This window comes from Xenopus laevis, chromosome 6S (assembly GCF_017654675.1).
Source record: "Xenopus laevis strain J_2021 chromosome 6S, Xenopus_laevis_v10.1, whole genome shotgun sequence".
NCBI lineage: Eukaryota > Metazoa > Chordata > Amphibia > Anura > Pipidae > Xenopus > Xenopus laevis.
In genome coordinates, this window is record NC_054382.1 from 135,480,698 (window position 1) to 135,507,476 (window position 26,779).

Sequence of the window (26,779 nt, forward strand, 5' to 3'; positions counted from 1 at the left end):
GGCTTATTGTAGAGATGTATTTAGGGCTTTATTTAGGGACTTTATTTTAGGGATTTTTTAGGACTTTATTAAGGGATGCATTTGGGGTTATTAGGGGATGTTTTTTAGGCTTGTATTTAGGGAGCCATTTAGGCGCTTTATTTAGTGGATGTATTTAGGGGTTTTATTTAGGACTGTATTAGAAGCTTTATTCTATGTGATGATGTATTTAGCGTTTTATTTAGGGATTTTATTTAGGTATGTTTTTAGGACTTTTTAGGGGATGCATTAGGGCGTATATTTAGGACTGTATTAGGTGCTGATATTTAGGGATGTATTTAGGGCTTATTTAGGGGATGTATTTAGGGCTTATAAGGGACTTATTTAGGGGATGTTTTTAGACTTATTTAAGGCATGCTTAGGGTTTATTAGGACTGTTTTAGGACTTTTTTAGGGGATGATTTAGCGCTTTATAGGACTGTATTTAGGGGCTTTATTTAGTGATGTATTTTAGGGGTTTATATTTAGGGATTTTTAGGGGTGTTTTAGGACTTGTATAGGGGAGCATTTTTTGGGGCGTTATATTAGGACTGTATTGAAGGGCTTTATTTAGTGATGTATTTAGGCTATTTTAGGGATGATTTAGGGCTTTATTAAGCGACTTTATTTAGGGCATGTTTTTAGGACTTTATTAAGCATGCAATTATAGGGGTTTATTTATGGATGTTTTAGGACTATCTATTTAGGGATGCATTTAGGCGCTTATTTAGGGAACTGTTAGGGGCTTATTTAGTGGATGTATTTATCGGTTTATTTAGGGTTTATTTAGGATGTTTTAGGACTTTATTGGATTTTTTAGGACTTATTTAGGGGATGCATTTAGGGATGTATTTAGGAGTATTTAGGGCTTTATTAGAGGATGTATTTAGGGTCTTTAATTTAGGACTTTATTTAGGAGATGTTTTAGGACTTTTTTAAGATGCATTTAGGCGTTTATTTAGGGATGCTTTTAGGACTTTATTTAGGGGATGCATTTAGGAGTTTATTTAGGACTGTATTTAGGGCTTTATTAGTGATTGTATTTAGGTTTATTTTGCGATTTGATTTGGGGGTGTTTTTAGGACTTTATTAGGGTATAATTTAGACGTATTTAGGGGCTTTATTTAGGGATGTATTAGCGGCTTTATTTAGGACTGTATTTAGGGCTATTTAGGGATGCATTTAGGCGCTTATATGGACTGTATTTAGCGCTTATATTTCGGGGATGTTTTAGGCTTTTTATTAGACTTTTATTTAGGTGATGTTTTTAGCATTATTTTATAGGGACTGCATTATCAGGGGTTTATTTACGGGACTGGATTTAGGGCTTATTTAGAGAATGTATTTAGGGTTTTATTTAGGTTATTTAGGGATGTATTTTAGACTTTTTGGGGATGGCATTTAGGCGCTTTATTTAGGACTGGTATTAGGGCTTTATTTAGTGATTATATATTGATTTTTATTTAGGGATTTGATTTAGGGATGTTTCTTAGGAGACTTTATTTAGAGGATTCTTTTTTTAGGGATTTATTTAGGGGATAGCATTTAGGGGGTATTAGGGACTGTATTTAGGGCTTTATTGAGGATGTATTTAGGGTCTTTATTTTAGGGACTTTATTTAGGGGATGTTTTTAGGACTTTATTTAGAGAATGTATTTAGGGGTTTTATTTAGGATTTTATTTAGGGGATGTTTTTAGGACTTTATTAGGGGATGCATTAGGGGGTATATTTAGGGACTGTATTTACGGGCTTTATTTAAAGGACATATTTAGGGGCTTTATTTAGGGACTTTATTTAGGGGATGTTTTAGGACTTTATTTAGGGGATGCATTTAGGGGGTTTATTTAGGACTGTATTTAGGGGCTTTATTTCGGGATGTATTTAGGGACTTTATTAGGGACTTATTTAGGGGATGTTTTCAGGACTTTATTAGGGGGATGCATTTAGGCGCTTATTTAGGGGGATGCATTTAGGGGGGATATTTAGGACTGTATTTAGGGCTTTATTTAGGGGCTTTATTTAGTGGATGTATTTTAGGGGTTTATTTAGGATTTTATTTAGGGGATGTTTTAGGACTTTATTTAAGGCATTGTATTTTAGGGGGTTTATTTAGGGGGATGTTTTTAGGACTTTATTTAGGGGATGCATTTAGGCGCTTTATTTAGGGACTGTATTTAGGGCTTTATTTTAGTGGATGTATTTAGCGGTTTTATTTTGGGATTTTATTTAGGGGATGTTTTTAGGACTTTTTTTAGGTTTTTTTTTTAGGAGTTTTATTTAGGGGATGCATTTAGGGGGTGTATTTTTTGGACTGTATTTAGGGGCTTTATTTATAGGATGTATTTAGGGGCTTTATTTAGGGACTTTATTTAGGGGATGTTTTTAGGATTTTATTTAGGGGATGCATTTAGGGGGGTTTATTTAGGGACTGTATTTAGGGGCTTTATTTTGAGGATGTATTTAGGGGATGTATTTAGGGTTTTTATTTAGGGACTTTATTTAGGGGATGTTTTTAGGACTTTATTTAAGGGATGCATTTAGGGGGGTTTATTTAGGGGATGCTTTTAGGACTTTATTTAGGGGGATGCATTTAGGGGCTTTATTTAGGGACTGTATTTAGGGGCTTTATTTAGGGGATGCATTTAGGCGCTTTATTTAGGGACTGTATTTAGGCGCTTTATTTCGGGGATGTATTTAGGGGCTTTATTAAGGGACTTTATTTATGTGATGTTTTTAGGACTTTATTTTAGGGGATGCATTTAGGGGACATATTTAGGGGCTTTATTTAGGGACTTATTTAGGGGATGTTTTTAAGGACATTATTTAGGGGGTTTATTTAGGGACTGTATTTAGGGGCTTTATTTAGGGATGTATTTAGGGGCTTTATTTAGGGACTTTAGTGGATGTTTTTAGGACTTTATTAAGGGGATGCATTTAGGCGCTTTATTTAGGGGGATGCATTTAGGGGGTGTATTTAGGGACTGTATTTAGGGGCTTTATTTAGAGGATGAATTTAGGGGCTTTATTTAGGGACTTTATTTAGGGGATGTTTTTAGGACTTTATTTAAGGGATGCATTTAGGGGTTTATTTAGGGGATGTTTTTAGGACTTTATTTAGGGGATGCATTTAGGCGCTTTATTTAGGGACTGTATTTAGGGATTTATTTAGTGGATGAATTTAGGGGTTTTATTAGGATTTTATTTAGGGGATGTTTTAGGACTTTATTTAGGGATGCATTTAGGGGGTATATTAGGGACTGTTATTAGGGGCTTTTTTTAGAGGATGTATTTAGGGGCTTTATTTAGGGACTTTATTTAGGGGATGTTTCTAGGACTTTATTTAGGAAATGCATTTAGAGGGTTTATTTAGGGACTGTATTTAGGGGCTTTATTTAGGGATGCATTTAGGCGCTTTATTTAGGGACTGTATTTAGGGGCTCTATTTAGGGGATGTATTTAGGGGCTTTATTTAGGGACTTTATTTAGGAGATGGTTTTAGGACTTTATTTAGGGGATGCATTTAGGTGCTTTATTTAGGGGCTTTATTTAGGGATGCATTTAGGGGCTTTATTTAGGGACTTTATTTAGGGGATGTTTTTAGGACTTTATTTAGGGGATGCATTTAGGCGCTTTATTTAGGGACTATATTTAGGGGCTCTATTTAGGGGATGCATTTAGGCGCTTTATTTAGGGGATGTATTTAGGGCTTTATTTAGGGACTTTATTTAGGAGATGTTTTTAGAACTTTATTTAGGGGATGCATTTAGGCGCTTTATTTAGGGGATGTATTTGGGGGCTTTATTTAGGACTTTATTTAGGGGATGTTTTTAGGACTTTATTTAGGGGGATGCATTTAGGGGGTTTATTTAGGACTGTATTTAGGGCTTTATTTCGGGATGTATTTAGGGGCTTTATTTTAGAGATTTTATTTAGGGGATGTTTTAGGACCTTATTTAGGGGATGCATTTAGGGGGTTTATTTAGGGACTGTATTATAGGGGCTTTATTTTAGGGATGCATTTAGGGGCTTTTATTTAGGGACGGTATTTAGGGGCTTTATTTTAGGCGATGTATTTTAAGGGCTTTATTAGGGACTTTATTTAGGAGATGTTTTTATGACGTTTATTTAGGGATGCATTTAGAAGGTTTTATTTAGGGACTGTATTAAGGGGCTTTATTTAAGGGATGTATTTAGGGGCTTATCAAGGGACTTTATTTAGGGGATGCATTTAGGCGCTTTATTTAGGGGCTGTATTTAGGGGCTTTATTTAGGGATTCATTTAGACGCTTTATTTAGGGACTGTATTTAGGGGATGTATTTAGGGGCTTTTATTAAGGGACTTTATTTAAGTAATGTTTTAGGACTTATTTAGGGGATGCATTTTAGGGGGTTTATTTAGGGACTGTTTTTAGGGCTTTATTTCGGGGATGTATTTAAGGGCTTTATTTAGGGACTCTATTTAAGGGATGTTTTTAGGACTTGATTAGGGGATGCATTTAGGGGGTGTATTTAGAGGACTGTATTTAGGGGCTTTATTTAGAGGATGTATTAGGGGCTTTATTTAGGGGACTTTATTTAGGGGATGTTTTTAGGACTTTATTTAAAGGATGCATTGAGGCGGTTTATTTAGGGACTGTATTTAGGGCTTATTTAGGGGATGTATTTAGGGGATGTTTTAGGAATTTATTTTGGGGATGCATTTAGGGGGTGTATTTAGGGACTGTATTTAGGGGCTTTATTTCGGGGATGTATTAGGGCTTTATGTAGGGATTACATTTAGGGGATGTTTTTAGGACTTTATTTAGGGGATGCATTTAGGGGGTGTATTTAGGGACTGTATTTAGGGGCTTAATTTAGGGACTTTATTTTAGGGGATGTTTTTAGGACTTTATTTAGGAAATGCATTTAGAGGGTTTATTTAGGGACTGTATTTAGGGCTTTATTTTGGGGATGTATTTAGGGGCTTTATTAAGGAACTTTATTTAGGGGATGTTTTTAGGACTTTATTTAGGGGATGCATTTAGGCGCTTTATTTAGGGACTTAATTTAGGGGCTCTATTTAGGGGATGCATTTAGGCGCTTTATTTAGGAGATGTATTTAGGGGCTTATTTAGGGACTTTATTTAGGGGATGTTTTTAGGACTTTTAGGGGATGCATTTAGGCGCTTTATTTAGGACTTTATTTAGGGGATGTTTTTAGGACTTTATTTAGGGGATGCATTTAGGGAGTTATTTAGGGACTTTATTTAGGGGATGTTTTTAGGACTTTATTTAGGGGATGCATTTAGGCTCTCTATTTAGGGATGCATTTAGGCGCTTTATTTAGGGACTGTATTTAAGGGATGTTTTTAGGATTTTATTTAGGGGATGCATTTAGACGGTTGTATTTAGGGACTGTATTTAGGGACTTATTTAGAGGATATATTTAGGGGCTTTATTAAGGGACTTTATTTAGGGGATGTTTTTAGGACTATATTTAGGGGATGCATTTAGTTGGTTTATTTAGGGACTGTATTTAGGGGCTTTATTTCGGGAATGTATTTAGGGGCTTTAATTCGTGACTTTATTTAGGGGATGTTTTTAGGACTTTATTTAGGTACTGTATTTAACGGATGTTTTTAGGATTTTATTTAGGGGGTGTATTTAGGACTGTATTTAGGGACTTTATTTAGAGGATATATTTAGGGGCTTTATTTAGGGACTTTATTTAGGGGATGTTTTAGGACTTTATTTAGGGGATGCATTTAGATGGTTTATTTATTGACTGTATTTAGGGGCTTTATTTCGGGGATGTATTTAGGGGCTTTATTTAGGGACTTTTTTTAGGGGCTTTATTTAGGGGATGCATTTGGCGCTGTATTTAGGGTGTTATTTAGGGGATGTATTTAGGGGCTTATTTAGGGACTTTATTTAGGGGATGTTTTTAGGACTTTATTTAGGGGATGCATTTAGGGGGTTTATTTAGGGACTGTATTTAGGGGCTTTATTTCGGGGATGTATTTAGGGGCTTTATTTAGGGACTTTATTTAGGGGATGTTTTTAGGACTTTATTTAGGGGATGCATTTAGGGGGTTTATTTAGGGACTGTATTTAGGGGCTTTATTTCGGGGGTGTATTTAGGGGCTTTATTTAGGGACTTTATTTAGGGGATGTTTTTAGGACTTTATTTAGGGGATGCATTTAGGCGCTTTATTTAGGGGATGCATTTAGGGGCTTTATTTAGGGACTGTATTTAGGGGCTTTATTTAGGGACTTTATTTAGGGGATGTTTTTAGGACTTTATTTAGGGGATGCATTTAGGCGCTTTATTTAGGGACTGTATTTAGGGGCTCTATTTAGGGGAATGTATTTAGGGGCTTTATTTAGGGACTGTATTTAGGGGCTTTATTTAGGGTATGTATTTAGGGGATGTATTTAGGGGCTTTATTTAGGGGATGTTTATAAAGGACTTTATTTAGGGGATGCATTTAGGACTTTATTTAGGGACTGTATTTAGGGGCTTTATTTAGGGGATGTATTTAGGGGCTTTATTTAGGGGATGTATTTAGGGGCTTTATTTAGGGGATGTTTTTAGGACTTTATTTAGGGGATGCATTTAGGGGGTTTATTTAGGGACTGTATTTAGGGGCTTTATTTCGGGGATGTATTTAGGGGCTTTATTTAGGGACTGTATTTAGGGGCTTTATTTAGGGGATGTATTTAGGGGCTTTATTTAGGGACTTTATTTAGGGGATGTTTTTAGGACTTTATTTAGGGGATGCATTTAGGGGGTTTATTTAGGGACAGTATTTAGGGGCTTTATTTCGGGGATGTATTTAGGGGCTTTATTTAGGGACTTTATTTAGGGGATGTTTTTTAGAACTTTATTTAGCGGATGCATTTAGGCGCTTTATTTAGGGACTGTACTTAGGGGCTTTATTTAGGGACTGTATTTAGGGCTTTATTTAGGGACTTTATTAAGGGGATGTTTTTAGGACTTTATTTAGGGGATGAATTTAGGCGCTTTATTTAGGGCCTGTATTTAGGGGATTTATTTAGGGACTTTATTTTGTGACTGTATTTAGGGGATGTTTGTAGGGGCTTTATTTAGAGGATGCATTTAGGGGTTTTATTTAATGACTGTATTTAGGGGTGCATTTAGGGGCTTATTTAGGTACTGTTTGTAGGGTTTGTATTAATGGGATGTATTTAGGGGTTGTATTTAGGGACTGTATTTATCTACTGAATTTAGAGGATGTTTTTAGGGGCTTATTTAGGGACTGTATTTATGGACTGTATTTATGGACTGTATTTAGGGGATGTATTTAGGGACTTTATTTAGGGACTGGATTTAGGGCCTGTAATATAATACAATAATTTTGTTAGTTATTATCACTGATATAAGTCAGGGTAATTGCATTATGACTATTCACAGTTATCACAGTTTTCAGCTAAGGATGGAAATGTATTAATTCATTATAGTGTTTATTTGTGATTTATTGAACTTCAGCTGTGGCTTTGGTCTTTGTTTCTCTGTAGTATTATTAGACTTTGTGTATTTAAAGGAACTGTTACTGACTGGAAGGGGCACATTTACTATTGGTCGAATCGATATTCGGGGCGTCGAAGTAAAATTCTTCTACTTCGTACATCGAAGTTGAAGGATTTACCGTAATTCGAACAATCGTAGGAAAAATTGAACTATTAAATCCTTTGAACGATTCAAAGGATTTCAATCCATCGATCGAACGATTTTCCTTCGATCCCAAATTGCCTAGAAAGCCTATGAGGACCTTCCACATAGACTAACATTGGTGCTCGGTAGGTTTTAGGTGGCGAAGTAGGTGGTCGAAGAGACAGTACTTCGACTATTGAATGGTGGAATAGTTCAATGATTTTTAGTTCGAAACGTTCGATTCAAAGTCAAAGTCGTAGTCGAAGGTCTAAGTAGCCAATTCGATGGTCGAAGAAGCCAAAAAAACCCTGAAATTTGAAGTATTTTTTATTCAAATCCTTAACTCGAATTTAGTAAATGTGCCCCTAAGGACAGTTTTACAAACTCCAATAAACTTGAAATTCGACCCTTAATAAATCTGCCCCTAAGTCATCTAAAGTAGAAAAGTGAATTTTATATACTGGACAAGTTTCCCAGAAATTTTCGGGAAATTAGTTTTTTTTTCTGGCTAACAGATCTCTCCATAATTTAGATCCTCATTACCTTTAGTCTAGTAGAAAATCATATAAACATTAAATAAACCCAATAGGTTGGTTTTGCTTCCAATAAGGATTCATTATATCTTAGTTGGGATCAAGTACAAGGTACAGGTATGGACCTGTTATCCAGAATGCTCAGGACCTGGAATTTTCTGGGGTATTGGGTCTTTCTGTAATTTGGATCTTCATGACTTAAGTCTACTAGAAAATCACGTAAACATTAAATAAACCCAATAGGCTGGTTTTGCTTCCAATAAGGATTCGTTATATCTTAGTTGGGATCAAGCACAAGGTATAGGTATGGACCTGTTATCCAGAATGCTCAGGACCTGGAATTTTCTGGGGTATTGGGTCTTTCTGTAATTTGGATCTTCATGACTTAAGTCTACTAGAAAATCATATAAACATGAAATAAACCCAATAGGCTGGTTTGCTTCCAATAAGGATTAATTATATCTTAGTTGGGATCAAGTACAAGTTACTGTTTTATATTATACAGAAAAAGGAAATTGGTTTTCAAAACTTTAATTATTTCATTATAATGGAGTTTATTGGAGCCGGACTTCCCATCATTCAGAGTTTTCTGTATAGTGAGTTTCTGGATAACGGATCCCATACCTGTACAGTAAAACCTCATCCCTTGAGTGTAAGTATATACTTATATATATTATGTAATACATAGTGGTTTTCCCTGATTTTACATTTTCCTGGATTTTGTACCACATTTGCTCTGGTCCCCTGAAAAACATAAAGTGGGGGTTCTCAGGTCCTTTTCTATAGATGAAGCTGCTGTATGGCTGATAAGATACATGTGAATCGTAATAGAGCGACTGTTCCAATTGAGTGTGTAAATCACAAGTCAGTGCTCATATAGGAACGACTGGGGCCTCGGACTTTTCCCTTCTGTTTAAATAAACCCACTGGGGCAGTTCTAGTTTAGATTCAATTGGGACACCCCGACATTCCCAACACCTATACAGAGCCGGGTGCAGCACCCATCTATCCCACATCCCACCCAATTGCAACTATTGGGGCACAATTAAGCCACTCCCTTATCCTCTCTTTAATATTGGAGGCTTCCCAGCTCTCATTAAAGATCAAATAATCCCATAGTGGAGTCAATGCCTCCCTAATTGATACAGTCCATTAATGAATTCATTGATGTGCTTTCTATTAACCCCCAGCCCTCCTGCTGTTGAACTATAACACCCAGCATCCCTAGCATCATATATAGTAAGAACATATTATAAGTCTCACCCTTGTGCTGTTATATGGTCACGTAACTCCTCAGTGACGTATAAAATCTATAGAAATGACAGCAGGGGTATATATATATATATATGATGCTATTTGCAGGCCACTTACCTCTCTGCATCTTGTTGCACGTCTCTCTTCCAGGCTCGTCCGGTGCATCTGAGAGCAGCAGGGATGTTTACTGGCTTTTTACTGGCTCTTACCATTATGACATCACAGTAGGGACAGTTATTTCAGCCTTGAAATGTCATGTGATGATGCAGCAGGCAGCTTTGTGACATCACTGCATAGCAACTGTAACCACAACATGAGTGGAGAGTGGAAGATACCATTGCTAACCAGTCTTCCCTCCCTATATAGTTTATAGCAGTGGTTGGCCAAAAATAAAACTGCTGCTAAAGTATCACTTTTATGGAGTGGATTCTGGAAGTTGTAGTTGAACAACACCATTTAAGTGCATTATGCTGTGTGCTTGTCTGTACAAGTATATCCAGTCCCAGGGGGAGTGTAATAAAAGGGCAAGAGGGGCAGTTAGACAGAAGCCCCCCACGTGTGTGCCAGTATTCAGGGGCCGTGTCCCATTCTCTCATCAGTCTGTAGCATTGCATTAAGGCTGCAGCTAGTGAAATACATGTATGTAACATTCCATGAACATATTGCGTGTGTCACATATAAATGGAGCACAAGAAAATGATCAGCAAATGTCATTTATTTCAATGGAAACATGAACAGAGGCTGAATATCAAGCGCTTTCTTGTCAATTCATTTCCCCTTCGGAGCATCTGACACTCACTCACTGCACTCGCTGGCTGCTCTCATGTTCTTCTGCTTAGGAAAGATGTGAGAAAGGTTTCTAATTTTATTCCTAAGCAGAAGAACATCAGCCTCTTTCTTTCTCCTGACAACTTCCTTGACTACTTGCTGGTCAGACTGGTGGGAAACTGAAAGGATCCGGTTACATTTGGTTCTTGTGTTTCCTCCAATAGAGCGACAGAGAGAAAACTCCCAGCATCCCACACCTGCGTCTCACCTGGACAACTTCACACCTGCTCTTTGATGTCACCATGAGAGTAAAACTGGGAGACACCGGCACATGAGCGGGAGACAAGGGGTTAATCGGGGCCTTTAATTATCTTTCCTTCCAATTCATTATCATTTAGACATTTTCTGACTTGTGGATATTCGTTGGAGGCGGAGCATCAATATTTTTATCAGGTATTGACTCCGATTGGCAGCACATGCTCGACTACAACTCCCAGCAGCCTGTTGTCATATTCTGAGAGTTGCAGTTGAACAACAACAGCTGGGGGTACAGGGTGTCTGTTTCTGCATAAATTGAAAATTATTGCTCAATATCATCTAATCTTTGTACTTTTGTCAACTTTTCCTCCCACGGGGCCCCTTTCATTCACAGGCCTGAGGCCCATTCGCTCTCTGCCCCACCTCCAAAGGGAAACTATTCCTGCCTGTTGTGAATTTCTCATCAATACCATGATCTGCCACTAGGGGGAGAACAGAAAGAATATAGAGACATCCATGGAAAGCGACACTGCTGCAAACACTCCAGTCAATAATGGAACAGCCCCACCCCCCCCTACTGGCAGCAACTTGGGGCCAACTTATAGGAGCCACCCCCTTAACACACGTGGAAAGATTGTTCTCAACTGGGTAAGACAGTGGGAACGTTAGTGGTGGTGTCCCTTTAAGGCCATGACCCCATGTGACACTGGGCAGTTGGGGGTGGGGGGAGACGTTACCCGAACACAATGGAAGCCCCCAGGACAGTGTGAGAGGTCCCACCTAAAACCTTTAATAAAGACACATAGAACTCCAGTGCAGTCTGCAGCGGCCATTATTAAAGGGATAAGTGCAGTTAAAGGGTAAGTGCAGCTGGGCTACCTGGCACTGTTTGTACTAGCCCACAAGGGATAGTGATCATCTACTCAGGGGCCCCTCCTCCTGCTGAACACACACAAATACCCAGGGGCCCCAGGCCATAGGAGATGCAGAGTCACTGCTGGTCCCAGAGGCAGAATTACAGCCGGAGAGATTTATTGGCTTCTGCCCCTTTAAATGGAAAGCAGGCAGAGCAATTGACTTGCAGTTGGTCTTATTTATTGTGCTTTTGGAATGAAGTTGTGTGTGTTGTGGCCCCTCCTGCAAGCAGGCAGCATTGTACATCTGGTCCCGGATGGAAGCCAAACAGATCCATTGCAGGGCCAGTGTGTGGGCTAGTACCAGGCAGATGGGCACAGAGACAGAACTGGGAGATGGTGGGGCGATACAGGGAGTGGGGCTGGTCACATTAGGGGGCAGGGAGTTGCCATCCTATCCCCCACTGGCACAAGCAGGGGCACCTCACCCTGTGGATCTACAGGTTCATTGGTAGATTCCTATTGGTCAGTGAGTGGGAGCTGCCATACTGAGTGCAGGAACTAAACCACAAGCTTCATGTGCAGCGCTGCCCTCTAGTGGCCACTTATTATTTACTCAGACATTCTACTCCCTGACCCATAACTGGCCCAATAAGCAGCCACATGTCATTGGCTGAGGAGCTAAGGGAGCAGGTGTCTGATTGGTCGCTGGGTCAACACTTCTCACATATATGGGCAACACTCATGGAATCCCTCAACCCTGGCCCTAAACACCTCCCACCCTGACAGCAGCCAATCCTGAGGCTGGAAATTGGGCAGACCTGGTAGGGACCAACTGCAGGGAAGCAGCCAGATATTGCACAGTGGTCCCTTGCATATCACAGAGTGGGCCCCACATCAAGCCTTTACTTAGCCTTTAATTATCCCATAACATTAACTCAGCCTGAGCCCTGCTGGTCACTGTGCAGTTTTACACCAATAGGGATAAAGCAAAATCATCTCTCATTATATATATATATTTATATTTACTGTATATATAGCGCCATCATCTCATTATATATATATTTATATATATAGCGCCATCATCTCATGCAGGAATACAAGTACAACACCCAATAGGTCACATATACAGACAAACATATTCACATTACACTGGGTATTGTCAGGAGACAATGGGGGGAGGGCCCTGTTCTCAAGAGCTTACATTCTAAGAGGAAGTGAGACAGTGAGGGGAACTAGTGTAGAATTCCTGTTGGTAAGTTGAGTGATGGTAAGTGCAAGTTAGAGGTGAACACCAGTAGTTAGTGAGTAGCTGCTCAAGTGCTTACATTTTCTTTTCCACAAAAGACGGGGTTAATCCCCCATCAAGGCTTCTGCTGGGTCCGGCTAAATGAACATCCAGCGACCCCAAAATCTCTGCTCTGGGTCGGGGTCAGGTGGGTCGGGGGTGCCAGTGGCCGCGTCTCCCAGCAGGTGCCCCCGACGGACCCATCGGCGCTAATAAAAATACATTGTAAAAAGAAAGTAGAAATAATAATTATAATAATAATAACAATATTAATAATAACAATAATAATGATAATAATAACAATAATACGGTAATAACAATACCAATAACAATGCCAATAACAATAATAATAGCAATAATAATAACAATAATAACAAAACCAATAACAATACCAATAATAATAATAACAATAATAACAATAATAATAACAATACCAATAATAATAATAACAATAATAATAACAATAATAATCTTTGGCTGCATTAACCCACGTCTGTCCAGAACATGATGACCGGAACAGAATGAGGTTCTGACCCAGAGAGAGAGAGAGAGATGTATTGGGATATTGATACAACTGATTGTTTAGGGAACTACACAGGTAGGGGACCTCTTATCCAGAGTGCGCAGGAACGGGAGTTTTCCAGATAAGGGATCTTTCTGTAATTTGAATCTTCACACCTTAAAAATAATCATCTAAACCCGATAGGATTGTTTTGCCTCCAATAAGGATAAGGGGGGGTGGATAAAAAATAAATGGCAGTATTGGGGTCCCACGGGCTGTAAATGTTCATGAGTTCACTATGTATGCCTCTCCCCCGGCTCAACCAGTGGCTGTAAATACAAAGGGGCTGCCGTGATCCTGCTGGGTGTGTGCCTGGAATCCTTGCCCTAAAGCAAAGCTGCACTGCTGTGCTTCTACCAGACAGGAAGTGGAGAGATTCACAGGAGTAACAGGAAATTCCCTCCCCCATTTATAGTTCCCCCCATGCTGCATTTAACACTATTGCACTTTATGTGTTAGGTTATTGAGATTATTGTTGACAGCTTCACCCCAATAATTATATGGTAACTGCCCCCCCCATTTGTCCTGCAGAACTACAGCTCCCACCATCCCCCAACAGCCAAAGGTGTAGAGTTAACCCCTGCACTGCTGACACAATGCTTTGCTTAGCTTAGTTGGACAAGCTAGTTACTACATTGTTTCAGTTGTCAGAACCAGCAGTGCAGAGAACAGAGAGAGAGATACAATGGCAGTTTCACAGGACTATAAACTAAGAAATTAATGGATATTGGGAAATTGTAACAGACTAACAGGACTCAAAAGCATCATTGAGGAACATTTTATTTTTCGTTATTGGGGTGCAGTTCCTTTTAAAGCAATACAATGGATTTTATATACAAAGGGCCACTCTGATGCCTGGGGACCCTGAGAATTTTATGTCTCTCCCTGTTTATTAGAGCTGTGGTCCCTTTAAGTGCTGCTGCTGGTTCTGCCCACAGCTGGGGCAGTTATAGGAAATGACTTCACCTGAGTTGCCCCTGACTGACCTTTAACCCTGACACTGAGCTGCTGCCGCTCACTCGTCATTCTCACATTGGAGCCCAGCCCCCCAGGTAACTCTCCGAACCTTACAACCAGCCCCCCCAGGTAACTCCCGGAACCTTACAACCAGCCCCCCCAGGTAACTCCCGGAACCTTACAACCAGCCCCCCCAGGTAACTCCCGGAACCTTACAACCAGCCCCCCAGGTAACTCCCGGAACCTTACAACCAGCCCCCCAGGTAACTCCCCGAACCTTACAACCAGCCCCCCAGGTAACTCCCCGCACCTTACAACCAGCCCCCAGGTAACTCCCAGAACCTTACGACCAGCCCCCAGGTAACTCCCGGAACCTTACGACCAGCCCCCCAGGTAACTCCCAGAACCTTACGACCAGCCCCCCAGGTAACTCCCCGCACCTTACAACCAGCCCCCAGGTAACTCCCAGAACCTTACGACCAGCCCCCAGGTAACTCCCGGAACCTTACGACCAGCCCCCAGGTAACTCCCGGAACCTTACGACCAGCCCCCAGGTAACGCCCGGAACCTTACGACCAGCCCCCAGGTAACTCCCGGAACCTTACGACCAGCCCCCCAGGTAACTCCCGGAATCTTACAACCAGCCCTCCGGCAATCCTGCAGTAATATATCTTATTATTTGGGGGGTACATATGAACCCCTGAACTCTCTGCACTTGTAACATTCATTAGAGCTGATTGGGGGAGGCTGCACTCATTAGGCTTCTGGATTTCATTGGTGAGGGACAGGTGGGACCCCCAAACTGTGAGTGTGTAAGTGGGGTACAGGGACCCTCTATTAACCCTGCACTAGCTGGATCATATCTCATTAGATGCTGATTTCCTTCCACTTCATGTCCCGGGGCCCCTTGTGTAACTCAGGAGCCAAAACCCCAGGCATTGTCTCCTTATTAACCTGTATACTGTACCTTTAAATCACCCCACCCCCCATGGACTGAGATTTAGGGCCAACGGGGTAACCTTGTTATTCCTTATTCTCTGCACTGCTGCCTCTGACTCCTGATACAACTTCCCAATATCCATTCATTCCTCATTCTCACTGGGTTTATAGTTCTGTGTAACTGTCATTGTGTCTGTCCCTTTCTCTGCACTGCTGCTTCTGACTCCTGATACAACTTCCCAATATCCATTCATTCCTCATTCTCACTGGGTTTATAGTTCTGTGTAACTGTCATTGTGTCTGTCCCTTTCTCTGCACTGCTGCCTCTGACTCCTGATACAACTTCCCAATATCCATTCATTCCTCATTCTCACTGGGTTTATAGTTCTGTGTAACTGTCATTGTGTCTGTCCCTTTCTCTTCTCTGCACTGCTGCTTCTGACTCCTGATACAACTTCCCAATATCCATTCATTCCTCATTCTCACTGGGTTTATAGTTCTGTGTAACTGTCATTGTGTCTGTCCCTTTCTCTGCACTGCTGCTTCTGACTCCTGATACAACTTCCCAATATCCATTCATTCCTCATTCTCACTGGGTTTATAGTTCTGTGTAACTGTCATTGTGTCTGTCCCTTTCTCTGCACTGCTGCCTCTGACTCCTGATACAACTTCCCAATATCCATTCATTCCTCATTCTCACTGGGTTTAAAGTTCTGTGTAACTGTCATTGTGTCTGTCCCTTTCTCTTCTCTACACTGCTGCCTCTGACTCCTGATACAACTTCCCAATATCCATTCATTCCTCATTCTCACTGGGTTTAAAGTTCTGTGTAACTGTCATTGTGTCTGTCCCTTTCTCTTCTCTGCACTGCTGCCTCTGACTCCTGATACAACTTCCCAATATCCATTCATTCCTCATTCTCACTGGGTTTATAGTTCTGTGTAACTGTCATTGTGTCTGTCCCTTTCTCTGCACTGCTGCCTCTGACTCCTGATACAACTTCCCAATATCCATTCATTCCTCATTCTCACTGGGTTTATAGTTCTGTGTAACTGTCATTGTGTCTGTCCCTTTCTCTGCACTGCTGCTTCTGACTCCTGATACAACTTCCCAATATCCATTCATTTCTCATTCTCACTGGGTTTATAGTTCTGTGTAACTGTCATTGTGTCTGTCCCTTTCTCTGCACTGCTGCTTCTGACTCCTGATACAACTTCCCAATATCCATTCATTCCTCATTCTCACTGGGTTTATAGTTCTGTGTAACTGTCATTGTGTCTGTCCCTTTCTCTTCTCTGCACTGCTGCTTCTGACTCCTGATACAACTTCCCAATATCCATTCATTCCTCATTCTCACTGGGTTTATAGTTCTGTGTAACTGTCATTGTGTCTGTCCCTTTCTCTTCTCTGCACTGCTGCCTCTGACTCCTGATACAACTTCCCAATATCCATTCATTCCTCATTCTCACTGGGTTTATAGTTCTGTGTAACTGTCATTGTGTCTGTCCCTTTCTCTGCACTGCTGCCTCTGACTCCTGATACAACTTCCCAATATCCATTCATTCCTCATTCTCACTGGGTTTATAGTTCTGTGTAACTGTCATTGTGTCTGTCCCTTTCTCTTCTCTGCACTGCTGCTTCTGACTCCTGATACAACTTCCCAATATCCATTCATTCCTTATTCTCACTGGGTTAGTACTAGATAGTAAGTTATTACTAGTTGGTTAGTAGTAGATAGTTAGTTAGTACTCGTAAGTTAGTACTAGATAGTTAGTTAGTACTATGGATCCGGCCAGGACTTAACCCATAACTTCTAATCAGGAGTCAGAGGCAGCAGTGCAGAGAAGAGAATTAGGAATAAAAGGATATTGGGAAGTTGCACAGAATTTTATTGCAGTGTTTGGTGTAATTCCCCTTTAATGTCATTTTCAGGTGACACTTTCATTAGGAAAGAACATTCACTGTAGAGTTTTGGGGGAGTCCAGTAATTGTGGGGTTCAGACTGGGACCCCAGCAAGTATGGCACCTCCCATACAAGAGCTCAGAGTGAGGACCCCCTGTAGGATTGCCCCCTCCAGGCTTTGGGATATGGGGGGGAAGTGATTAGATGGGGGGGAGGGGCAGGATTATTCAGTTGGGGCCTTAGGGGGGTCCATTTATATTTCTCATACAGTTGAGCAGTAGATCAGCCCCCGCTCTGTGTATTTAACCCCTTCCTGTAAACAAAAAGCAAAGTGCAAAGGTCAAACCAAATAAGAAATGAGGGATTCCCAGCAGGGGGCGGGGGGTCTGCACTCTATAGGGGGCTCATATCTGGGCTCCAAGATAAGGCCGGAGGCACCGACATGGTGATTGTTTGATAACGAGACTTTGTTACAGGGGCCCCAGTATAAAACTATTTGTGGGGCCCAATTTATCTTCTCTCCGTCCTGCAAATGTCCAGCTGCTCTTTATTAACTCCCGGCATCTTGTTTCATCCTCTGAGCTGTAGTTCAACAAGTGCACGAATCTGTGTGTCACTAACTCCATGAATATACTGTCAGTTATATCCTTATCTGTCATGTGACTCATTGACACTTGTGTATTACATCATATACCCCCACTGTCAACTATAAGGATATTAGAAGTCCCATAAGAGTTAATGGCCTGCACTGGGCCTGCAGCCTTGTGCCTTTATATGGTCACAGAACAACCCCTCAGTGACTTCTAATATCCTTATCATTTACAGTAGGGGGTACATTATCCCTTATAATACATGAGTGATACTCAGAGTTCCCTGTATAACTCAGCCTGCAGCCTTGTGTCTTTATATGGTCACAGAACAACCCCTCAGTGACTTCTAATATCCTTATCATTTACAGTAGGGGGTACATTATCCCTTATAATACATGAGTGATACTCAGAGTTCCCTGTGTAACTCAGCCTGCAGCCTTGTGCCTTTATATGGTCACAGAACAACCCCTCAGTGACTTCTAATATCCTTATCATTTACAGTAGGGGGTACATTATCCCTTATAATACATGAGTGATACTCAGAGTTCCCTGTATAACTCAGCCTGCAGCCTTGTGCCTTTATATGGTCACAGAACAACCCCTCAGTGACTTCTAATATCCTTATCATTTACAGTAGGGGGTACATTATCCCTTATAATACATGAGTGATACTCAGAGTTCCCTGTATAACTCAGCCTGCAGCCTTGTGCCTTTATATGGTCACAGAACAACCCCTCAGTGACTTCTAATATCCTTATCATTTACAGTAGGGGGTACATTATCCCTGAGTGATACTCAGACTTCCCTGACCTGTAGAACCTGCAGCCTTTATAAAGTTACTGCACTACTTATTTATATATTTATTTATATTTTTAAAGGGGAAATCATGCCTCCGAATGTCATGGTGAGTGCCCCAACAGACGGCAATCTGGAGAAATTCAAGGTAACCCATATTGGGGTGTCAGTTATTAATACTAGGGCAGCCGTCAGGGCCACTATCATGACATATGATGTGTAATACATATATTTATGACCCATGTAAGGGGAGTTATTTTTACAGTAAGTTTAGTTGCAATTAGAGGTAAATAATAATAATAATAATAATAATAATAATAAAACAGAGTCAAGGTTTCCTATGAGACTAGAGAGCAAATTTAACAACTATAAAAAAGGTGAACTTTCCCTTTAACGCTAATAGATAGCCATGTAGAAATGAGTAAACAAGGATATTTTATAAGGATTGGCCTAATATCAGGTTATTCCTTTCAGGCTCGCGGATGCTGTACATCTCACTATAACCTATCTGTCATCTCTAACTGCCAAGTGGTGTTTTTGGCCACCAAGCCCCATATTATTCCCTCCGTCCTAAAAGAGATTTACCCCCAAGTGACCGCTGAGCACCTGATCATTTCCATGGCTGCCGGAGTCACGCTGGAGACCCTGGAGAAGGTGGGTACAGTGGCCATGATTGAGCAATCACTCAACAGAAAGTCTGAGGGGTTCCTTTGTGGTGGGGCAGTTGTGTCAGTGCTGAGAGCTGCATATATATATGTGTGTGTAGCCACTAGGGGGCGCAGATTAGCACTAAATTGTCGTTGTCTTTATTCCGCTCTTTATTTTCTCTTCTCTCCAGAATCTGCCCCTGGGAGCAAGGTTATCCGCATGATGCCCAACCTGCCCTGTGTGGTTCAGGAAGGGGCAATAGTATTTTCCCGGGTTCAGAACATGTTCAGAGAAGCGGCAGTTGTGGATCCGAGCTGCAAATTAGAGGCCACAATCTTTTGTTGCGTGCGACTATTTATTTAGCTCCAAATACGTTCAAGTCAGTGGGCGACTTTTTGTGTCGCAGCTAATTTTCTGCTGCAAATTTTTGCAGTAGTTTCAGAAAAATGTGCAGATGTCGAAATGCAGGACTTCGCTGCCAATCTGCGGCTGGCGAAAAAATTCGCTCATCACTAGTTTATACCCTGTCTGTGTGATTCGAAATATTTCAGCCTCCGGACCTCCCCCAGCCCAAGCCATTGACACCAAACCAGCAGCTTCATTGTAAGGCAAACGGTTGCCCATCGACTCCCTTCCTATAATAGCCCAATCAATGCTGCATGGGAATGAAGTTGTGCAGCTCTGAGAGGAAACAGGATTTTCAATGGAAAAGTTGGGGGGACAAATGTATAAAATAAATACACATGAACCCCCATAGTCTGCTGTAAAAACGGTTCTGCGCATTTTTCGGTGAAACTGGTGCGGAAAAATAAAATAATGAATGACTGTCTTTGTGAGTGTGAAGCAACTAAAGGGCAAGTAATTAGGGGTAATCCCTGGCTGGGGGAGGTACATTTTGCTCCACAATGAGATCCAAGTGTTGCACCAGTCTGGGACAAACAGAAGATTGTAGGGAGAAGAGATGGAGACACGAGTGGGAGGTGATGTTTCAGTATGAGGTTATGTCTATTTTGCAACTGCCAGCAGCCTCCCCAAACCCAGTACACTTAGAAACAAGAAGACATTTCTGGGTCATCTCAGGCAGCCTGAGCTGCTTCAGAACCCCCAGGAACTCTTGTTACATATAGTGCAGAGCAATTGCTCACTAACTGTCACCAGACTGAGTCAAATCCAAATAAGTGATCCACATAGTATCATATATGGAGCCACGGCACTTAAACAGTTCCAAAGACAGCCAAGCAATATGGGGGAGCTCTGACTGACAGCACTCGCAGGGTTCCAGGCAACTGTCCTGCCACATAAACAACTCATCCCTCATACACAGACACACAATACAAACTCACAGCTGGGAGTGTAACAATGAGATGTAACACAGTCCCATTACTTATCCATAATAATAATAAAACTGGGACCAGGAGGTATAGGAGACTGTCTGATCAGCTGTTTTAATATATGTTTATTAAAAAAAAAAAAGTCTTATTGCCAAAGGTTTTGGGGGGTCCTACAGTGATGTTACTGCAACATCCAGGGGCAGATGAATTAAAATTTGAATGGTTGAATCTTAAAAGCACCAACTCAAATGTAAATTCGAATGTGAGAGTTATCACACCTCGACCATGGAAACAGTTCTAATTCGAATATTCGCCACCTAAAACCTGCCGAGTTTATGTACAAGTCATTGGTAGAGGTCAAGTAATTGTGGATTACTTGTTAATTGTTTTTTTTTTGGAGGAAAATCTAGATTTGAATTCTCAGGTCGGTACAATTTGATTGAATATTATTTTTTTCATAAATAACCTCTCGTTCGAGTTGTGAGTACATTCGAATTTATTAGCATTAAAAAAAAATTCACAGAAAGTGGACCTTTGATAGATAAACCCCCTATTTATGACACTGCATATCATTTTTAGCAGATGAGTTACTACTTTGCTTGAACTTTTATTTCTTGTGGTTAAAAGAACAGTAAATGGCACTAAAATTTATCAGTAACGAGATTGTCTGAATAGTCTCCTTCTACGAACCAATAACGGTAACGGGAAGACACTCCCTCGGCTGCCACTTCATTCAGTCCCCGGGGGTTATCGGAGTCTGACGTGGCTGCTGTACGAGCCAATCGTAAAGAATATCACAGCGAATTGCCCAATGTCCGGTTTCAGGTTATAGACAAACTCCTTGTAGAGATTAGGAGAGGAGATATACATAAAAGATTACTAGCTGGAGAGGTGTATTTGATATATCAGCTAAAGGCGAGACAATATTATGGGGGTATGAATAGAGAATAGGAATTTCTTGTTAGTTTTGATGTTAATTCTGATGTTATTCATTGAATTCATTGAATTTGTGTTTATTGGGATTTCTATGTTTCCCTCCTTAAGACCCAGTAGCCACTTTTTTTTTAACAGTGTAAACGTAACAGTGTATCAAAATGTATCGAAATGTTTTTGAACACTAAGGTTATTATAAATGTTGTTACCATGTTTCAATTGCGTGGAAAGTTTGAAGAAATGCACATTAAGAGACTTTGTATCTACATTCCAAGAGATCCACACACCTGTTGATTAATTAACTGTATATGGACTGGATAGATGGACCTTCACACACACCTCCCTGGGTTCTCTGAAGACCAATCACTGACTGGTGGGGGATGGTGGGGGTGTTTTAAGAAGCCTGCACGTTCTGTTTGTTTGTAACACTTGATAAAGGGCATATAGGCCCGAAACATGTCGTGTACAAGTAGTCAAGCAATAAAAAGATAACCACAGCATATTTGCTTGCAGAGTGCTCTCCTCATTTCTCTACAAATCAAGTTACAGATATCAGGATACTGGTGACCTGATCGAGGAAAGTTGCACCCTTTTCCTGAGCCAAGCGGGCGGAGCGTTTTGGGATACTATATTTTTTCTGGATATCGCTTTCACCTTCCCTAAAACGCCGCATAGCTGCCTGGAGAGATTCTCCGTTATGACTACAGCCGGAACGTCAGATACCTGTAAGACCTTCGCATACAGCGATGGAGAAATACAAAGAATCTTAGCTGAAGCTGAACAGAGTTTGGAAACACAGAAATTCCCAAACCTAGCTAAAGACCCTGCAAAAGACTTGCTCAACTTAGAAAGAAAAGAAGTGAGCCTGTCACTACACCAAAGCACCTTAATACGCTACGTTAAGGCTAAGCAAATTCCACGTGGGTTACGGCTGGATATTTCCCCCAATCTCTGCAGCGATGACAATATCCTGATGCAAAGGTGGCATGAAATAACAAACAAGTGTAGCCTTGACCTGATGGTTCTGATGATCGAAAGGGCACACGTTAAACTCACCGAACTGAAGGAACAGATCGTTAAATGCAGAGAAGAAGTAGCTGCAAATGTGGGAGTTGAAGAAGCAGAAAGGCTGCGGATACGACACTGCGAAATCCTAGAGAAACTGCATAATAACATCCTAGCAAGGAAGCTGACCAAGTTTGAAAGAGACACGGAGGACTACGCGCGTGAAAGAGTCTACACCTGGCGCCAGGACCGAACAAGGCAGCGTTCTGAAGGGGGATCCCCGAGGGCCGGACTGCCAGGTCATCGGCAATACAGAGGAGTGTGGAGAGAAAGGCGCAACCCCGTGGTGCAGTTCAGCAGCGACGAGGATCTACCTAGCAGCTCGTATTTCCCACAAGCAGCACATACAAGCAGTACACAGCGGCCTTTTTTAGGCGCACGCATAGGGGAAGACGCCACAGAAAGACCGCAGCGACGGAACAACTCGAGAACCCCGATTCCCAGGGACAATTACCCACGGAGGGACAAGAAAACACAGAGGTAAATACCCTAGTAATAAACTTATCCTCGTACGAACTATCATCCTCTGAACTCTCCCTTTTAAATAAGGGACTGGGCTTTGTACCCACGTACTTTACAAATATGGAGGACTGGGAAATTGATTTTTTGAAATTTATTCGTAAGATTAAATTGAAAATGTGCTTCTCTGACCACAGTACACTTGAATCTGTAAGTTGTTTTAAAAAACCAAGCACTATTATACCAGACCTAGAGAACGAATCCGTACAAGCATTTGAACATGTAGTAATTACAGAAATGAAAAAAGTATGGGCCAACAAAAAGGGTAAATCTAAACCTAATCTAACCCGTACCGAACAAGCAGCTTTGCAAACCTTACAAGAAAATAATGATATTATCATTCGTAAGGCTGACAAAGGGGGGAGTATTGTAGTACTAAGCAGGGACCAATACAATACTGAAATATTACGACAGCTTAACACCCCCGGGCACTACAATAAAATTGGATATGATCCAACCGCCAAGATTAAAAAACAAGTAGACCTAATGGTAGAAGAAGCATGGCTAAACTCTATAGTAAACGATACTGAGAAAAAATTCCTAATAACTGATAATCCAAGGGTTCCTGTTTTATACACCCTACCCAAAGTACATAAGACTTTAGTCAATCCCCCAGGGAGACCCATTGTCTCGGGCATTAGGCTCAGTGCTAGAACCCCTGTCTGTATTCGTAGACCACTTCCTACAGAGTGAAGTATCAAAATCAGTGTATGCTTACGGGACACTACAGATCTCTTATGCAGGCTGAATGAATTGAATGCATTACCTACCGATGTTATCTTATGTGGAATAGATATTCAAAGCCTATATACGTCTATCCCACAAAATGAAGGTATGTTGTGTATAGAAGAAGTGCTATTAGAAACCAATTTACCAAACCAAAAAATTTTTTTCATTCTCGACTGTTTGAATATGGTTCTAACTAAAAACTACTTCACCTTTGATAATGAATTCTACTGGCAAACACAAGGCACGTCAATGGGAGCCACGGTCGCACCTCATTCGCCAACCTGTTTGTACATAGCCTAGAAAGGAGGTTCTTTTTGAAAAATGAACTGTATTGTAAATACATACTCAAATATTTTAGATTTGTGGATGACATCCTCTTACTATGGAATGGCCCTATGGGAGAACTAGAGAGTATGATGAAGGATGCGAATTTGAACCACGAGACTATAAAATTTACATCATGAATGTTCACAGCTAGAAATTAACTTTTTAGATGTAAAAATTAGCCTAAACAATGGTAAACTATGTACCAGCCTATACAGGAAAACAGTGGACAGGAATAACTTGCTTCATGCTAAAAGCTTCCACAATTCTAAGGTAAAACGAGCCATACCCAAGGGGCAATATGTGAGAGCTAAACGGATTTCCTCTAGTCCAGAGTGCTATATGGAGGCAAAAAAGAGCCTCAGTAAACGGTTTACTGAAAAGGGCTATACACAAACTGTGATTAATAAAGCTATAAAAGAAGTTGAAACCATTCCAAGAGAAAGTTTACTGACTACAAAACCTAAAATTGAAGCTAAACAGAAAATGCCATTTGTTTCCACTTTTAATCAATATAGCGACATAGCAGAAAGAGTTGTTAAGAAATACTGGCCCCTTATCCAATCAGATAAAAGTTTGGGCACCTGTTTACACAACCACCTCTGTTTTGCTATAAGCGAGGCCGTACTCTAAAAGATAGGCTATGCCCCTCTGATACAAGATGTAAAAAGAGAAAATTTAAAGGGAAGCCTAAATATGGAACGTACCCATGTTTAGAATGCAATTGCTGCTCTTCAATAATAAAAGGTAAAACGATTAACCATCCTACTAAAGGACATAACATTAACATTAAAAGTCATGCTACATGTAACTCTACATATGCGGTATATTTGCTGAAGTGCCCATGCGGCATGGGTACGTAGGACAAACAAAGAGAGAAGTCAAAAAAAGGATACAAGAACACAAGGGATACATCAGAAACTTTAAAGAAAATACACAGAACGACACACAAGTTTCTAGACATTTTTATGAACATAAACATAACCCCATGCAACTGAGATGGTGTGTACTAGAAACAATCGAAGAGGATAGAAGAGGTGGTGACAGACATAAGAAATTACTACAAGCAGAAGGGAAATGGATATAAAAAAATTAAACACACAAATCCCAGAAGGGTTAAATGATTTTTGGAGTTTAAAACCATTCCTGTAACCATCCCTATAACTACATTTTTCTTTATTTTTGCAGGTCTTGAATTTGACTATAGACTACACCAGCTGCGTTAACAAGTAGAAAGTAATGGTAAAGATATCTATAAGCTGGTGTTAAACATATAACTAATAGTAGATATAAAATGTATATTTCGGTCCTTAGTAGGCACAGAAGTGTGCAGTACTAGTGCTACCTTATATCAGGTGGTAACTCTTGTAAATAATGTTTTCCTTTTTTTTTTTTTTTAACAGTGTAAACGTAACAGTGTATCAAAATGTATCGAAATGTTTTTGAACACTAAGGTTATTATAAATGTTGTTACCATGTTTCAATTGCGTGGAAAGTTTGAAGAAATGCACATTAAGAGACTTTGTATCTACATTCCAAGAGATCCACACACCTGTTGATTAATTAACTGTATATGGACTGGATAGATGGACCTTCACACACACCTCCCTGGGTTCTCTGAAGACCAATCACTGACTGGTGGGGGATGGTGGGGGTGTTTTAAGAAGCCTGCACGTTCTGTTTGTTTGTAACACTTGATAAAGGGCATATAGGCCCGAAACATGTCGTGTACAAGTAGTCAAGCAATAAAAAGATAACCACAGCATATTTGCTTGCAGAGTGCTCTCCTCATTTCTCTACAAATCAAGTTACAGATATCAGGATACTGGTGACCTGATCGAGGAAAGTTGCACCCTTTTCCTGAGCCAAGCGGGCGGAGCGTTTTGGGATACTATATTTTTCCAGTAGCCACTTTTCTAGTTATATATTTTTATATCACCTTCTATTGCCATAAGAACAAGGTAAACAGCATGATGGTGGTTTAACAGTTAATGGTTTTATGGGTGGGTCTTTTGGGCTATTTAAACTTTGATGTTGATTTGAACCATTGTGCTTTTGAAAAAGTGTCCGTTTGGCTATGAAACACGTTAGGCGCGTGGTTTTATCATTTGGAAATTACTCCGTACTGATTAAAAATGAAATGAATGACTAAAGGTCGGATTTTTTTAATATTCTGGATCCCTCCCTCTGCGGTGCTCCGGGGTACACATATTTTGTACAACTTCTTTTGCCTGTTCAGTGTCTTTGAATCATGGAATTCCATGTGCCATCTGGTTAACGGGTCCGTGATCCAAATAACCAGAAAGGGGATCTCCCATGAGGTTATAGGGCTCATTTATAAAGACTGGCTTGAAATAGCACAAGGGCACTTGCCTGTAGCAACCAATCACATCTTTGCTTTCTGGTCAAAGACTGATCAAACAGCTGATTGGCAGCTGCTTGTGCTATACAGGCAACTATATATCTATATACACACATACATATATATATATTTCCTAGGCTTTTAGTGTTTGTATTTGATGTCTGTCTAATTTACAACCTTGGTTGTTACAGAGCATAGTTAAGTGCAACTTCAGGCACCACAGCCCATTAGCAGGGAAGATCTGTGCCCCTGAAGATGTCCTAGTAGCTCCCCATTTTATTTTCTACTGATTCCCAGCACGTGCTCTCAGGACCGGATTTACACAGCAGGCGCCCCTAGGCCTGGTGTCATTTGTCGCCCCCGTCTCCTCCATTTTATTTGCTGAAATTTTCATCATTGGGAACCAGTTATACACCGCCCTGTCTATTTCTTCTTCATTGGCAAGTCGCATCTTTTTCCTGTGGGTGCCCACATTACCCCCCCCGAGCTGGTCC

The 26,779-nt window shown here is 40.7% G+C and overlaps 2 protein-coding genes across 3 annotated transcripts in view; both read left to right on the forward strand.

The window, feature by feature from the left end:
- Positions 1–9,772, forward strand: part of LOC121395123 (GDP-L-fucose synthase-like) — a 25,407-nt gene extending 15,635 nt beyond the window's left edge. The window contains exon 7 of the mRNA XM_041567709.1: positions 9,611–9,772. Coding sequence (XP_041423643.1) covers positions 9,611–9,744 — 134 coding nt within the window. The 3' untranslated portion in view covers positions 9,745–9,772. The remainder of the gene's footprint in view (positions 1–9,610) is intronic.
- Positions 9,773–14,150: 4,378 nt separating this feature from the next.
- On the forward strand, positions 14,151–25,842 carry pycr3.S (pyrroline-5-carboxylate reductase 3 S homeolog). Of its 2 annotated transcripts, XM_041568265.1 has the most exons (5): positions 14,151–14,242; positions 18,458–18,522; positions 18,849–19,028; positions 25,112–25,165; positions 25,327–25,842. In XM_041568265.1, exons 2-4 carry the CDS (start codon positions 18,466–18,468, stop codon positions 25,154–25,156), a joined length of 282 nt encoding a protein of 93 aa, XP_041424199.1. In that variant the 5' UTR covers positions 14,151–14,242; positions 18,458–18,465; the 3' UTR covers positions 25,157–25,165; positions 25,327–25,842. The 2 variants fall into 2 exon arrangements, with proteins under 2 accessions (XP_041424199.1, XP_018079486.1); XM_018223997.2 differs by lacking the exons at positions 25,112–25,165; positions 25,327–25,842 and adding an exon at positions 19,213–19,851 and having other exon boundaries at positions 14,153–14,242.
- The last annotated feature ends 937 nt before the right edge of the window (positions 25,843–26,779 follow it).

Excerpts from the sequence above, each read along its gene's own strand:
- pycr3.S (XM_041568265.1), top strand. The coding sequence starts at position 18,466 with ATGCCTCCGAATGTCATGGTGAGTGCCCCAACAGACGGCAATCTGGAG. Across the intron at positions 18,523-18,848 it reads GCAATCTGGAGAAATTCAAG|GCTCGCGGATGCTGTACATC; the intron begins GTAACCCATATT and ends TATTCCTTTCAG. Across the intron at positions 19,029-25,111 it reads CGCTGGAGACCCTGGAGAAG|GTCTTGAATTTGACTATAGA; the intron begins GTGGGTACAGTG and ends TTATTTTTGCAG.